The 17,075-nt window shown below is 40.1% G+C and overlaps 1 protein-coding gene across 1 annotated transcript in view; it reads left to right on the top strand.

Moving 5' to 3' along the window:
- SATB2 (SATB homeobox 2) overlaps positions 1–17,075 on the top strand; it is a 130,511-nt gene that overhangs the window by 52,439 nt on the left and 60,997 nt on the right. The window contains exons 4-6 of the mRNA XM_034065758.1: positions 4,750–4,876; positions 6,911–7,034; positions 11,701–11,803. Of these exons, the coding sequence (XP_033921649.1) occupies positions 4,750–4,876; positions 6,911–7,034; positions 11,701–11,803 (354 nt within the window). The remainder of the gene's footprint in view (positions 1–4,749; positions 4,877–6,910; positions 7,035–11,700; positions 11,804–17,075) is intronic.

Raw genomic sequence — 17,075 nt, 5'->3', positions numbered from 1 at the left:
GCTGTTCTTCTTTTTCCCTTTATCCAAAGAACACAAAATTCCTTCTCTAACCCTGTCTGTACATATTTGGGCAAGTATTACTTGTGATTCATTTTGCAGCTGTCTCCAGAAAAATGTTGAGGTGGGGGTGGTGATGCTGATATGAAGTTCCAAAGTGTTCTTCATTTGATTCCTTAATTTTAACGCTCACAGAGTAGGATTTTAAATAGAGTTAATCCTGTATAACATGCATACAAGTATCCATTCAAGATGTAACTCAGGTATGTTTATAATTTGTGAAAGGTGAAATTAGGAGCCTAACCATGGTGGGAGATGGGAATACTTTGTGGAGGGAACCAGTGACAGCCTGAGGCATGTTCTGGTACTATTTGATTTGTTTGGAAAATGGCAGGAAGTGTCATAGTTGGACTATGAGATACAGACTCTAAACCCCAGATGTGGCATTCTTAGAATGAGGGTACCGTGTGGTTATCTGTCCATTTGCAACGACTAAAGAGGCTCCTTGCCCATATAGGTAAATAATCTAGGTATTGAGATCAGCCGTGAGGTAGCTGGTCAGGCCTTGGTGTATTGTTCTACTTTGATTTGCATAGTTGTCACATTCTTCTCCAAAGGAGCTGCATTTTCAATGAAACCAAATTGAAAGCACTCTGGCAGGGTGGCACACTGTTGGCCTGTGTGGAATGACAGCGAATTGCAGTGGTTGTTATGTGCGAACCTGACACTTGAGCTTACTGAAGTTTGAAGAATGGTCTGGCATTCTTGTGGGTAAAAGTTGTTTATGTATTTTTAACTGGGTTATTCTTTCTTTTTTCCTCTATCCGCATTCTGATGAAGCATTTAGCTTCATACAAAGCCTGTCTGTAGAAGGACATGCCATTCAAGAACCATTCAGCATGGATTAGAGGATCTCTTCTAAAATATGAAGGGGTTGGAGGGTGAAATCTTTTGATACAACTGTTTGGTCTGTTTATTATCTTTAATTACCTAAGTGGCCTGGGCTCCCTTCAGCCATTTCTAGATGAGTTCTTGAGAGCTGTTCTAGTTCAGCCATTTCTCCAGTCTGTGCAAGCTTTGAAATCTACTGAACTTTCACTTCAAAAAACTCATAAAAAAGAGTCCAAAAGGGTCATTAATAGAGGAAGGAGAAAAGATTTACTAAGAGAGGAGTTTTGAGGAGTTTTGTGAACTCATAGAAGATGTGCTTTCAGATTTCCTGAGCAGTCTGGTCTACTGCACATTATCCACACGCAATTTTGAGCAAGTCTGGAGCTGACAGAGCAGTGATACTCCTGGAGCAGTAGTATGTTCATTAATAACACTGTTAGGGACATCTATGACCATTGCTCATTCCTGTCCCCACTTCCATGTCTCAGTTGTGATAGGACAAAAGGTCAGACCAGTTAAAATTACTTCCTTAAAGGCCTGAACCGGACCACCTGGAGTCAATGAGAGGAACAATAAAAATCAATGATGTGGAATTGACCCCTTGCTACCAGGCTATTCTCATGTTGGGGTTGCTATAACACTAGGAGCACCAGTCCTGGATGAGAAAGGGACCTTTTATGCAAGGAAAATTTTGGTCCACTTGGGTGGTGTCATAGAATCACAGAATGGTTTGGGTTGGAAGGGACCTTAAAGCTCATCCAGTTCCAACCCCCTGCCATGGGAACACCTTCCACTAGAGCAGGTTGCTCCAAGCCCTGTCCAGCATGGCCTTGAACACTGCCAGGGATGGGGCAGCCACAGCTTCTATGGGCACCCTGTGCCAGTGTCTCACCACTCTCACAGGGAAAGAACTTCTTCCTAATATCTAAATCTCCCCTCTGTCAGCTTAAAATCGTTGCCCCTTGTCCTGTCACTACATGCTCTTGTAAAAAGTCCCTCTTCAGATTTCTTGTAGACCCCCTTTAGGTATTAGAAGGCTGCTATAAGGTCTCCCGTGAATCACTCAGAGATGTCTTCTAGCATGCAGAGAATATGCTTCCTCAACAAGCTGGCATCATCTTCCCAAATACAACCCAAGAGTTGCTTTAAGTACAGTGCCATGAAATAAACCACCTGTGAAGTCTGCTGAGAAGCTGGATGGAAACCATGGCTTCTGGCTATCATTTGGACCAGCTTAATGTGCTCTGGAAGAAAACTTCACACGTCATATCATACCGGCTGAAAAAACAGCGTACATCAGCAGTGCTGCAACGTGGAGTAAAGGACTCGCAGCAGGTGCTAACGTACTGAGACACCGAGCATTATGGTAACACCTGTGTTTGTCTAAATCCAGCCAAAACAATTTCCTCTCCAGTTGCAGGGGAGGATTAAAAAAAAGAAATAAAACCCACCTCACTTCCAGTAGTAGCAGACGTTTCCTGTAGAGCAATTCGGGTAAGATTTCCCGTGGTGCACCCTGGCTGCGCTGTGGGGTTCCTCTATAAACCTTTCTTAGTCTGGGGACACCTTTGGTAACTTCATTGACCCCCCGACCATCTCTGTCTCCTGCCGGCATTGCCAGGCCGAGCAGTTGCAGATGGTGTGCTCTCCGAGTGCTTTCCTTAATTGAATGAAAAATAAAGCCTCTTGTAAAATATTACCAATTTAGATGTGACTTATGGGGCACATATGATGCTTATTTTTTCAATTACATGAAAACTTGGCGTGGTTAAACATAGGAAGCCAAGTGTTCTGTGAAGCTGGTATAGATTTCTGGATTTTTAGGTGATTTTTGCTTTAAATTATTATATAGCAGAAGGGGGTGAAGGAAGTCAGCAGCTAAACTGTGTTTTCCCAGCATGTATTACACTCAGTGGACCCTTGATGCTCATTTCATGACTAATATATGCTGTACTATATGCATTTCTTGTTGTCACCAGAGATAACATTAAGTAAACTATCCCCTTAAGAAAAACAGCTTTTCTTGGCAAGTGGAATATGACTCAAGGAGCCAACACTGGAGACATACGGTGCTGTGAATGAGTGCTGTGTGTTACTTTACTGGATCTGAGTCCAGGCACTATTTATACTGCAGCATATTCAGCACCAGATTGTTAAATCTTAATACTGAAACAGTGCATCATTTAAATGTTTTTGTTCTGTTTATGTCCCATTTTCAAGCATTGGTTATCAAGCAACACTTACTTTTTGTTTCATTTGGACTAGATCTCCCCTTGCCAAATGCCTTCTAATCGCCTCGTGAAATATTAGCCCATCTGTACCAGGACGTTACAGTGAAACTTTGTGCCACTGGGGATGACCTAGGTCACTTCCAGCTTCTTTCAGTATGTGGTGATAGGATACCTTGCAAAGCAATATGTCAGTGATAAATGCAAAGATTCAAGTTCTACAGAAAAGGAGTTGTTCTAAAATTACTTTCTCTTCAACCTATGTAGGAATGGGGAAAAATATTCCATAGCAGGTTAATTCATGGGCTCATAAGCATTGTGTTCTGTACTGTCTCTGTGCAAGAAGCTTTGTTTCAGTGTTTCAGAGGTGGTACTTAGGATCATATTTGGGAGATCGGGTTGAAAAGCTTTTGCAATTTATTTCAGTTTGATTAGTTGCAGAACTGGAGAATAGCTGGGAGTAGAAAGTGCAAAGGAGAGGGCTGATGTTTCTTGATGTCACAGCGTCTTTCCAGATATGCAAAGAGGTTTCTTGGAGCTTGTGTTATCACAGCGGAAGTAGTTTTCGTATGTATTAGTGTGTTAGTGTTTACAGATGGTCTTTTTGAAGGTAAAAAAATAAACAAGCAAACCTTAAAAGGCATCAGTTTAAATGGGAAAAAAGAGAAAAGGTTATTGGTGTCTTATAAAGTGGTGCTGAGAAAAGTTATGTGAGCAGAACAGTGAGGCACTGGGAACATAGTGGAGGAGGGAATAGAAGCAGTAGTTGGCGAGCAGAACAAGGCTGAACCGCTTTGCTCTCATGTAAGATGGCACTGTGGCTTTCTTTGTTTGGCATCTTCCTGGAAGTCATTCCTGGTATTAGTCATTGTTTTTGGTGTGGGTGGGCCTCTGCAATTGTCTAAATAGAAATAATACCTCTGCACCAAATGGTTTACCATCCAAGTTTACAGTTTTTGTGACAAGCTCATACAGAAGAGGTGATGATCCCTATTAAAGAATGAACAGAAGTAGAAATAGAACTTATAGCATTCTCCCCCGCCCCCAGAATGCTATTTTGGATCTGTGGTCAGCTTCTTGCAGTTGTTTTCTTTTTCCACAAAGAAAAGCAACTGTCTGCATGGTGCAACTTGTAGCTGGGAGTGAACTCTTCCTACTTGGTGGATTTCCAGTGCTATCCATCCACACTGGGAATAGTACCATGCTTAGATTGTAACTCTGTGCTGAAAGCCCACACATAGGAATTTTCCTCTTCAAGTCAAAACTAACGCATTTATTTACTGAGGGGTTTTGTAGACTGCAAAATTGGGACTACAGAGTATTTAAAGCTTATTCTAACTTAGAGAACTAGGCTTTAGTGGGATGACGAAAGATATGAAGGGAGGAAGCCTCCTGTGCTTCCTTGAAGTAATTTAAGAGCCAGAAACATGTCAGCAGCTCTCTACTAAGCATTTAAAATCTATTCCTACTCTTCTCCATTGTTTGCTTCAGGAGTCAGTGCAACACATCTTTCTGAGCAAGACTGAATTAAACCTCAAGGCAGATCTTGAATTTCATGAGCAAACAAGCTTATCAAAGTGTTTAGTAAATGGCTGGTGAAATACAAAGTATGATTTTTTTGTTTCCTTCTCAGGAATAATCAAGCTTGGGAGGTGGAATCCCCTCCCTCTCAGTTATGTGACTGATGCACCAGATGCGACAGTAGCCGACATGCTACAAGATGTCTATCATGTTGTGACATTGAAAATCCAATTACAAAGGTGGGTGTTTCTGAACATCTGTCCTTCTCTATTCTCTGAGCTGCTCTGTCGATTACAGCATTACTACAGAGATTAGCACATCCTGTCTTCATTAATTTCTGGTCTTTTGATGAAATGAAAAGAAAAATTAAGAGAAGGGTGGGTCACCTGGCAGCTTTTTGCTGCATGTTCCAACTGATTTGTATGGTTTTTGAAGCAGCAATGTGGTAGTAGGGAGGGGAAGGGCAGAAACTCAATTAAGTAAAGATATGGGGCCTTTAAAGGCAGACCTTCCCACAATTCCTTATTTAATGGGTTATTGAGGCCTTATTGCATCAAAACAACAAACTCCTTGGCTTTTTTTAGGACTGCATTGTGAGAATCCAGGTCTTCCTTGTGGGGAAGAGGGGAGCTTTTTGACTTTTATTTTCTCTCCAGTGGCCTTCCCAGTGGAAAGGCAAGAAGATGAGGAAGGAATGGGTTACTGCATATTTTAATTCCTACTAGTTCTGATTAGCAAAGCGAAAGCTCCTGATGCTTTTATACTTACGTGCCCCCACCCACCCCACCTCTTTTTCTCCCCCTTTCTGTCTATTGACCTTCAAAAGAGTCCTCAAATAGTTACTGATGTCTGCATAAGGAGTTGCAGGAGTTGCGGCAGGCCCCTGGCAGTGCATGGCATACCCTAAATCTGCTGGTAAGCCTGCATTTCACAGTGTGCTGTAGCTCTTTGGCCAGGAAAGAGGCAAAAATAACAGGCAGCCTGGAGTAATTTGCTCACAGTTCTTTGGAGCTCAGCTTGAAAGAAGAGGGCTCCCCTTGGATGCATGTGTGTGTCCTTTGGTGGCAGGTACATATCCTCCAACTGTTCAGTTCAGTTTGTAATTTGGGAGTAGCTAGTGCCTCACTGACATTAGCCTCTCAAACAGCAACATTTCTTTCCTGTTACATCTCTGATGGAGCTTGGGGTTTCCAGTTCCCTCTAATAGGCTTTTCCTTGGCTTTATATACTGTTGTAATTTCTCAGCTAGACTGCATTTCTGCAGCATAGTTATAAAAGAGCATCTAGAGCCCGTAGCTGCTATAAAACTGGAGCGAGGTAGCTCCTCTCCTCAGAAGTACGAGCTACCAGGAGTCCATATAGTTTATTGTCACATATGTATCGCTGGAGGGTATCAGCACAAGATCAAGGTCTCATTCTTTATCTTCAAAGTGCTTGAATGCCTAGATGACATGTAAATAAAAGCCCTTGTCTTTGCGATAAAGATGGTCATTGACTACTTGAACTCCTGAAGTGTAACTGAACTTTCAACTCCAAGGGCCAGGCTTTATAGGCAGAACAACCTCAGAGGCTGATTGGAGAGCATGCGTTAAGTCTCTCAGGCATGAATGGCAATGCCAAGCTTCTCCCAATTTTCTGATGTGCTTCTCAGGTCTGTCCCCATGTATGTAGGCACAAACTGTAAGCTTGTTAAATAAAAAGAGGCACAAGTCACAGAAAGTCAAAAGTTTCACTAGATATGCAGTTGGTGTAGAACAAAAGTGAGAATGAACTACATGTGACAGATCTTGGGTGTATGGCTTAATGGGTTTCTGAAAGACTCTTGGATACTTCAGTGATGAGGGCAGCGACAAGAACCTGTATAACATGAAGTTCGTTGTTCAAAGCCCACCTCCACACAATGAGGGCCCTTACTCTAGGGTTTTTGTTAGTGACAGGGTGGTATATACATTTATTTTTCTGTTCCAGCAGGAGTATCTTTCTCTGTCTGAAGTTTCTTTGCTCTCCATCAGGCCCCAGAGGGAATGATTATGCACACATATAACACTGTACTAGGATTAGCTGGTACTGTCATTCTTTTACTGGAACTACGCATCTTCTGGGAGTCAGGCTTGGTGAGGAGGGGAAAAAGGGAAGACAGACCTTGATTGGCTGGCTAAGTAGGCATCTACTAGGTTGTGCTCACTGCTTAAAGGTCTACAGCACTTGTATGCAAAGACTAAGCATCTGTGAAGGTAATGTTTCTATCTACTTCTTGCTTTCTGTTTTAACAGTTGTTCAAAGTTGGAAGACTTGCCAGCAGAGCAGTGGAACCACGCCACAGTTCGCAATGCCTTAAAGGAACTGCTCAAAGAGATGAATCAGAGCACATTAGCCAAAGAATGCCCTCTCTCACAGGTCAGTGTTTTTAACAGGCTTAGGGGAAGCCAAATTTATAAGATCTAAAGTTCATATTTGTTCAGTAAAGGTCTTAGATGAAGCAATTCCATAAATACCAAGTAGGTTTCTGGTTTTCTTTAGAAAGGAGAAATTCTAATTAATATGAAAAAGCTCATACCGTATTTTCTTAGTGCATTTCCAGGTGGAAATTATGAATGAATTTGCTGGGTTTTATCCTGCTGTTCAGAGAGATGTAAATTTTTTACTTAGACCTTTATATGAACCTTTTTCATTAGGACTAGTGATTTAAGTGGCTTCTTCTCACTAGCAGAGGCCTGCTTCCCCTACTAACCCATAGGTAGCTCTCTTCAGCCTCCAACTATGATAAAAAACATTCTCTTTTAATAGCTGTGCCCCAATTTCTAGGAAACAGCAACAAAAAGTGTATGCATAGTTATGATAAAAAAAGAACAAAAACTCGACGTCACTCTCTGTAACTGCTTTACAAACAGCAGCAGTGTCATGTCTCAGACACAGGTTCCTACAGATCTCATTAGCTCTTATTTGTTCTTTAGGTTTCATAATGAGAAATTAATAAAAATTTCATGACTGAAAACTTCAGCCCAGGTCAAGTCACTTTGCTTAGGAGTGAATAATTACCTTCTAAAAAACCTATTAGCATCATTGGTTAATCTAAAAAAGTCAAAACATCAGTGATCTCTGCTTGCTAAAAATCTTGCTTTGCTAGCCTATGTCCAACGCTTTTTCTCCTGTGGTTGCTTGTCTTGTGTTGCGCTGTATTCTCATCCTGCAATTTGTGATCCAGAACCTCCATGAACCAGAGACGAGATACAGAGCAGAGCATAAGTCTTTGCAATTGGTAGGAATCATGTTCCTCATCTTCCTTAGCCATGTGGGGGTCTGCAGAATGAATAAGTATGGAAAGGCTGTATAAGGAAAAGCCACGTAACTTGTCTTATTTACTAAAGGAGTAGCAGTGACTCTACAGAGCGTAAGTGCATTGAATATGAAAGTATTTTTTCTTTCACACAGTTTAAGTGTAATTTCTTTAAATAGAATTATCTGTGGAATCTGGTCAGCTAATGATGATTGCAGCATATGGTTGTGTCTGCCCATTCTTCTTCAATATCCAGGATAACTAAACTATACATTTCATATGCACAAATCTTTTGTCTGGGACTTCTTCCTCCCACTTCTATTTCGGAGCCTAGCAGGTGGAAATGCTGCAGTTGGTTTACTCCTTCTGTAGCCTCAGCCTGAAATACATTTACAAAATTATTGATGGCAGAACTGCAGCAGCAAAAATTCTGGCCCCGGTAGTTATTTAGTGGGCAAATCTAAAAGGAGATCCTTCTGTAGAAAACTTACTTTTAAGCACATGTGTAAGTGACCTTGGGTTACTAAGCTCACCCTTGAACTGGGACTGCAAGAATGCAGCTGCTATTATTACTGTTCTTTATTATTATTACTTTTGCCATTAAAAGTTTCAGTCTCTTTTGTTTTGGCTCACAAAATGCAGAAGATACAATGGAAGGTTGTATAGGAGCTCCCTATTACCAGTATCTAAATATGCCTCTAATACAATTCTTTCTCCCAAATCAGTTTTAAAAAAATATTGTGCCAAATGTGAAATGTCATTACAACCCCCTTGTGGTTAATATATTATTGACAGCAGCAAATTGCAGAGTGGTCTCTTAGGAGTCAGACTGCAGAGCAAATGCTGCTGTTTATTAATGTGTTCACAGTGCCTCAAGTACAGCAGTGGAGAGGGGCAGCACAGGGAGCTCTTGCTCCCACCAGTGATGGTGCTCCGTCTCTGGTTCCCAATGCCTGAGCTCTCCATGCAGCCCAGATGGGGATTCTGATTGCCACTAATGGGAAATGTAATCATTCACTTTGATTTAAAATTGCTCTGTTTTTTCTGCTAGGTGTATTATGTGGCTGCAGCTTAGCTACCCGTAGCATACGGCTCCTGTTCAAACACATAAATCCCAGTTAACCAAGCTGGGGGGAAGGAGCATAGGTGGGGGGGAGTGTGTGTGGCAGAAAGAAATCCAATTATTCCAGCATTTCCATCTTTGCATAGAGACCTCTGTCTTTCCTGTGTATTGTATAACTCATTTCAGCAGTGGCCATTCATTTTGTCCCTTTGCTGGTGCAAGATTTCTTGGGATGTGAATGCATTCCATATTTTTCTCCTTGAACTTAGTGCACCAGATTTTCTTTGTGTGGATATTTCTTAGCTCCCTCCTGGTCTAAGTAGTTTTCATTCCACATGTGTCATGGCCGCACAAATACCAACCATCTTTGCTGCTTATTATAATCTATTCCTCCTTAGGGATTTTTCCCAGGAATAATATGCATTATTCAGAAATTTGCAATCAGTCAGTGGGTTTTTTGCCACTCTCTTCTGAACAGATACTTCCTTTCTGCAGATTTACTGAGATTCCTACTAGAAATACCCCTGGTGTTCCTTTACATTTAACTATGAGGATATGTAGTTTGAAAGTTATCCTGGTTCTTTCCCCTGCTGTACTGTCAAGCAGTTGAAGAGAATCTGTCCTGGGGTTTTTCACCAATGGTTGATTTACCATTTGATTTTACTGTTTAGTTTAAGCTTTGCTTTATCAAATAAAAGTTAATGGTAACATATATTCTGTGATATTTAATAGCCCTCCAATTTCAGTAATGTTGATTTGTTGTAGAGGTAGAGGATTTTGTGGAAGGGGGAAAAAAAAAGGGAAAACCGAAACTGTTAGGTAGAGAGCTAAACAATTTCCCTGTCCTTCCTTACTGACTGGGAATTTAACCAAAGTGATACTAAAACCCCCCAAGTTGCCTCAGCTCAGCTTTGTTCAAAATCTTTCCTTAGCAGATGCTATCTCCATGTCAGGCTTTCAGAATACTATTGCTTGTTAAAATGACTTAGAGCAAGGGAGGATTTATGGACAGGGAATTGCTGCTGACTGCCACAATGCTAGGTTTATGTCTCAAAATATTGATTTTAATTAGAAAATTGAATCTCAGATTTAGAGATTGAAGCTGCTGCTTAAAAAGGCTCTTACTTCATAGCCTTCAGACTCTACTGCAGTGCACCATAGCAGCCTTCGAGCGGAAAAGTTCAAGTTCCAAGGCAGAAGAGCCTCTTCACTGAAAGTGAAAATACCTGTTGAGGACTGAACCAATCTGTACTACCCAGTTAACTTAAGTCTCTCAGTTTTGCTCACAGTTTTTAAGTCTCCAAAACTTAAGAGTTCAGGAGCAGCTGGAGTCCTGCGATACTGCAGTGAAGTGGGTAGAAGGCTGGATAAATCTGGAAGAGGGAGGGGATGTTTTTGTTTCTAAAGCATTGTTAAAATTGAGTAAGCCAATGTGTAAGCCTTGTAGCTTTCCAGAGATGGCCGAGATCCCATTTTGTACAAGAGCCTGCAGGAGCCAGTGGGCCAGAACTTGAACCTACAGTTGATAGCTTGTTTGAGCTGTGAGATCATCCTCACTCTCCTCATCTCTGTGCAGAAAGGTCATACAATGTGCCAGGGCTTTTTCTGAGCTTTGTCGTAAGTGAGGAAGGAGGGCATAAGGAAAATGTGATTTCTGGAGAAGATGCGTTGGCTCCCCATGCGTTAGTGGTGTTAGATTGCATTTCCTTGCTGGAAATGTACATGTGCTGGAATGATTTGACCTTGGAAGAATTTGGAGGGGGAAAAAGGAAAGCAAAATGTTTCTGTTAAAAAGATGCCTCCTCTATAGAGTGGATGAAGGGAGGGGAAAATATACAAAGGAAGAACTGCCAGTACAAAGGCTGTTTCCCACCCTCTGGGCAGAAGCATCATAGGTATAATTTTGTTGGGGATCAGGTGCTGCAGAACAGCTCTGCACCTCTCTGCTTCAGTTAGCTTGTACTAAGAATCCCTTAGAGGGAGTTCATGAAGAATAGAGAGAGTTGGTGGTGAAGTGATATTTCTGTTTTGTTGAGCTTTTTGTGGTTTTTGGCTGCTCTGTGTTGTAGTATGTGTAGTCCTCTTACCTCTGCATGGCACTGTTAATTTCTCTTTTGGGTGATTTTTCACACAAGGGGTAATCACATGTTTCTGTAAATGAATTTAACTTACATGCCTAACTTGTTCTGCACTTAGTAGCATGGATGTTCTCTGATTCTTGGCTGTGTGATGGTGCTGCATTTGGAAACATATCTGAGACATCTGAAAAGCATTATTTGGAATTATGCGTGCTGAAGCATCTAATCTTACCTTTAGGACCTGGTTCCTAAATCATACTTGTTCTTACCCGTGTGCAGTGAGCATATTTTCCCCAGCATGGCACTGCCTGTTGTTACACAACTCAAGTTTAGATGTTGTAATAACACAAGAAAAAACTAAAGTAGAATTGCCCTGCCAGCCTGAGCTGCAGGTCTCAGCCTAGCTTCATTCTAATCTTTCTTGCATTATTATGCAAACCAATAATTATTATTTTGTAATTTAAATTGTGGCTGGGACCATGGAGAATAAAACCAAGTTTTTGACTTGTTAGGTGCTTCTTTTAGTTTTAAAGTCACAAATGGATGATCATGGTGAACTCGCATGTCATTCGCTTTTCCTGGAATAGATCTCTAATTGTGGAAGGTATTTTAAAACACTTTTTGTCTTTCTTTTTGTACTTCCAGAGTATGATTTCATCCATTGTAAATAGCACATACTATGCCAATGTGTCAGCAACCAAGTGCCAGGAGTTTGGGAGATGGTACAAAAAGTACAAGAAGATTAAAGGTAAATTGATTTTTTTATGACTTTCCACGTTCTTGAACTTCTGCTGACAGTTTGAGAGTATTTGCCTTAAGTAAAAGTGATAATAAGCTATAATAATATTAGTGAATTTGTCTACAAAGAGGGCACAGTCACAGCACATTTGAAATTAAATCTGATACTTTGCAAACAAGGCTGGTATGAAAACACAGGACACTTAAAGCATGCTTGAAATATCCCATTTAGTTGTGCTGAAAGATCAACTGTGTTTTGAATTAAGCTAAAACGTTCTGGGGAAAAAGAAAATGTTCCAGTATCTCAGGATTTGAAAGTTAAACTGCTGTGTAAATTACCTTAGTTGCATTTTATTCATGAAAGCTGAAAAACTTTCATCTAAGTTACGTGCGCCTTGTTTTCTGTTTTCAATTCTGCAAAGTGTACTGGCACTCCTGCCATGTTTTATCATGTGAATCTGGTTACCAATAGGGGATTTAGTACCTGACTGTTGGGAGATGTTGCTCTAAATAACAAGGTGCTGCATCCACTAAAGTTAAGATGAAAACAGCCCATTGTATATTGCTTGTATTTTTTCTACAATGAAATTGTGTTAGCTGATTAGCAGTGAATGCCTGAGGCAGTAAAATTACTGTGTCAGTTCATCCCATGCTCACTATAGAAATGTTTGATCACCTTTTAATAGTACACAAAATGATGTGACAGGCACCCGCCATGTGTAGTTTGTTCTTTTATCCATCCTTTCCTTTGGGAAGACACTTGTCTGTGTACTGGACCATTTGTTTTGATAGTTTTTTTTGTTTTAAAATACACATGTGCTTTGAGTAGGATACTGGGGGATAGTCAAAAGCTTTTCCACAATATCAACTGCCTCCTCTCTCCCCAAATGTCCTTGGGCCTTGGAGAGCAGCTTTACTCTGTGTTAGGTTTTTTCATAGTTTTTCTCTCTATTACACCACTGAAGGGAAGATTTGTTATCTGAAAGAAGACAGAAGCTGTTTTTGTTTTTTCTGCCTGCGATCCTTTCAGTGGCCAGGAAAATCATAACAGGATCCAAAACATTATGCAGAAATAGGGTAATGTCCTGTCCTTCTTGAGAAGCCATTGTAGTTTTAGTTGCGTGAAGATTAGAAGCTTCAAAGAGTCTGCCCTCTTTTTCTCTTAAACAGCTGGCATACATGAGCTTTGAAAGGTTGCTTGTTTAGTTTCCATAAGACAGACTAAAAATCTGCATAATAATACCATGAAGAGTCTGCTGCTTGAGTTAGGAGCACACGAAACAAAATTGCATGAAATATCAAAACAAGTTCTGAGGCATCTGGTTTTCCTCTGCGTGTCTGCTCTGTGTGGAGCATACCTGTAAGAGGCTCAGGCTTGGGCTATGCAGTGATTAGATTTTCACTAGGGGATTTAAAAAAATAGAATGCTTTATGCTAAAATTATTTGTGTCTAGAAACAGTGCAGATGAGGAAGTGGAGGTGTTGGTTTTCACCTACTAAAATTTTTAGGCTTGAAGTAAAGATGTCGATTCAGTATCTTAGTACCCGGTTACCCTCGTGCCAAAGGAACTGCATAGTTTCTTTTCTCTCTAAATTGCCATTGTGTGACTCTGAAATTTTTCTCTAAATGTTTTTTTTTTTGCTCTAAATGGTCTCTTAATAAAAGCATTTTATTCAAAGTGCTCTAACATATCCTCTTGGTTAAAAAACAATCAAAGGAATCAAACAGCTTCAAGGTCATCACCGTTCGCTTTTACTTGCCATTCTAGGAGAATAGAGATAGGCTTCCCTGCTTCCCCACCTTCCTTTTTTCCAAACTGGGCAAGGGTGCCAGTTGCAGAGGCACTGGAAGCCCTTAACTGTAGTGGTCTTAACCGTAGAGATGCCACTACAGGCTCCAAGTGTTTCTAGCACACTGCTGTCTTCCACTTTCTTCCATTCTTAGAGCATTGAATTCTTTAAGCTCTTACTTTTTTTACTTAGTAAGTGCACAGTTAAATTGTTGAGTGCAGTAAAAGCAGAATGAAACCTCAATCAAAAGGTCAAGGATCCAAACCTGAAGAGTTTGCCAGATAACTCAGTATCTGTGCTATTCAAAGAGACACAGCCAGTCACTGCTGTTTGGAAGTGTATGTGTGTGTTAGTAGGAGGAGAAAAAGGAAGGTTAAGGTATGTGTGAAGTAAACACAAGCTGCTATAAAGCAGTTCAAGTGGTGTTGATTCATCAACCATATGAGTGGGAGAGAAAACAAAGAGTCTATGGCAGGTACAGTGGTGTATGGAGAATAATCAGCCATACAACTTCAGGGCAGTAATCTAAACCCCCTGGAAACAGAAAGACTTTGGCACTTCTTTGGGTAGTTTCAGTTTTTCATCATTTCTGTTTTCATCTGATTTTGTTTCTTTTCTGTGGCCATCTATTCATGCAGGACAGCTCAGTATGCAAAATCAGTGACTTCAGTTACACGCTTCAGTCATCGCATGCTCCTTTAATAATGATTTTTAAAATGGACTTAGTCTTTCTGTGAAGGTGGATGGATGATGCAGCAATTAATATTTTTAAGTTATAATCTTAATAGGTTGGGTAAAACCTATAATTTAGACTCTTTGGGACCAGCACCCATATCCATGTGTAACTCTAAAGCTGGTTATTAGAAAGTAAAAGCAAAAAACAATTCACATGGGCTATGGCGAATGCAAAATTGGAAGGGGCTTCAAAATAACTTTACTGATGTTGCAAACTAGATGCAGCCTACAGTGTTAAATGTGTTTCCTATTATCTGCTAATGTCTGTTTTAATAAAACAGTGGGAACTAAATGGTTGCTTCTTAATCAAAACCATGATTTCCTAAATATAAGCTATGTGATTCTGTTACAAATTACCACGTATAGATCTCCCAGGTCAAACTTTTTTCCTTTCTCATAGAAATAAATAAACAGTAAAATAATTGTACACTCTGGAAGATCAAAGTAATTACAACTGAAGCCAGGCAAAAATAAGTTCTCTGGAAAAGGGAAAAAAAAAAGGGGGGGGAGGGAAAGCATCAGGTTGCTGAGTCTATAGTTAATGTTTAAATAAATATAAGAAAGTGAACAATCAATAATTTGATATCATCAGCAACAGATGTAAAAAGCTGTATACAAATAGAATGGTATCAGATCTCAAGTAAACACTCTCAGTGTGCCTTCTGTTGAACTCACCAAAAAGACAACTAAACTATTTATGCTTGTAATTTAAAAGAAGTTTTCAGTTGGTTCAGCTCAGCATGGTAATTTTGTTTTGTGTCAAGACGATGCTAGAATAAAATTCTGCTTGAATTTTTCCTCCCACCCTGCCCCAGCCCCTTAAGGTTTGAAGACATTCACAGTTTACTCAGCGGCACGAGAGTTAGTATACAGACAGATTCAGGAATTTTGCTGGTGTGAGGATGGAGGCTTTTTGTCTCCTCCTGGCTCTGAGCCTGCCACTTGGGATACATGTGAAGACATGAGTGAGGTTGTGACAGGATGTCCACTCTTTCCAGTCTCCTTGGGATATACATACATATTTGAAGGAGAGGTTGTATTAACACAGTTCAAATGGAAGATGTACAGTAGCTGGAAACAGAAAGTTGACAGTTCTGTGAACATTTCCCCTCATGGACGTGTATAATTATCTGGGGGGTAATTAAGCTATCTAGTTTGTACTATAATATTTTTTTTTCCAGAATATGCACCATGAATGAATGTAGCATTACTGTGTAAATCCTTTTTTAACTCCTGTTACTTACTTTTTAACTTTCCTTATTTCTGAGGAATGCAAGGTGTTTGAGTACATACCTTGTGCATACATGACAGGATGTAGGTGTGTTTAAACCTACTTGAATGAAAAATCACCATTCCCCCTTTTTATGAAGGTTACTAAGTGTTGACAACTGTGACAGCCATGGCTTTGTGCAGTGGTTCTCAAACCATCTTTCTCCTTGCCAGCCCCATAAGGATGCTCCTGGCAATTGAGAACCACTTGTCTGGTTTCTCTAGCTGCTGAACTTGATGAAGCTGGGACAATCCAGGAGCTGAATATTGTTTAAAAGGCCTGCTTTGGTTCTTAATTTGATTCACAAACAGATGCACAAATAAAAATAACACTTTGTAAGTAACTGCATGTATATATGTACGTATGGAGAGAAGTTATTTCGGAACTTTGCTGTGCAACACAGTTCTTTGCCAAGGGATCAAAGCTGTACCAGTTACGTACTCATTGCCCAGTGTTTTGGGTTTGTAGCATTTTGAATATTTTTTAGCTCTTTTTCTCAATAGATACTTCACTTCCAAGTGTCATGCTTTCTATTTTTACCAGAAGGACTATCACTGTATCAGAATTCTTTCACAACTAAAACTCTTCTAACTGGTGTGAATTTTTTCTTTTTGCCTGATGACACAACTTAGCTGGGTGGGAGGAAGTTAGGAAGAGGGGAGAAATAAATACATTGTGAACTTAAAAATAAAAAGACATATTTTCTTTGTCTGCATATTAAGAACATTTCATCTTTGCTCCTGTCATCAGTGTCTGTCAAAATATAGCTTTCTGTGGATGTGAGCTCTGAGACTGTGGCTGTCTCAAAGTTTTTGTGGAATGATGAGGCTTTTCAGTTTAAAGGAGGAGGGCTCAGTTATTTCTGTTTCAACAGATCAGGAATATAAGAAAAAGCTCCCTTAAACTGAGAATGTGTTTTGGCTGCTCTTTGATTTTTCCAATATTACTGATTTGTTGTTTGTGTGCTGTTTTATTCTTGAAAGTATGTTTGCTTACTTCCCATAACGGATAGACAGAGCAATCTGTTTTTCTTATAATGTGTTTTAGAGGCTGTTGTAGGTTGAAAGAGGTTAGAAACAGGATTCAGAAAGGCTCCCAGCTTTCTTATTTCCAGGCTGAAGGAACCTGGGATTGCAGAGCGGTGATAATGCCAGTGCAAATCTGGGGAAAATTGTCATTGTCTGCTCCAAGGAATAGTTTTTAATTGTTCCTCTGAAGCAGATGTTGCGGAAGCATCATGAAAAGGCACACCAGATAATTCCCAAGCATTGGTTTTGACTTCTAAAAATACCCTGCTTATTGATACATGCATTTGTATGTATCTCTCTCTGTAAATAGAGGGATTTATGTATGTATAAATATACATACATAGATCTTGCCCTTTTTCCTTTTTAACAGGCAGAAATATTATGGAGACAGAAATGTTAAGCTTTTTAAGAAGAGATCATTTTATGCCTTGTTTGGATATTGGTCGTGGCTCTGGCAC

Source organism: Melopsittacus undulatus, chromosome 8 (genome assembly GCF_012275295.1).
Source record: "Melopsittacus undulatus isolate bMelUnd1 chromosome 8, bMelUnd1.mat.Z, whole genome shotgun sequence".
Taxonomy (NCBI): Eukaryota; Metazoa; Chordata; class Aves; order Psittaciformes; family Psittaculidae; genus Melopsittacus; species Melopsittacus undulatus.
This window is presented reverse-complemented; position numbering and strand designations above follow the sequence as displayed.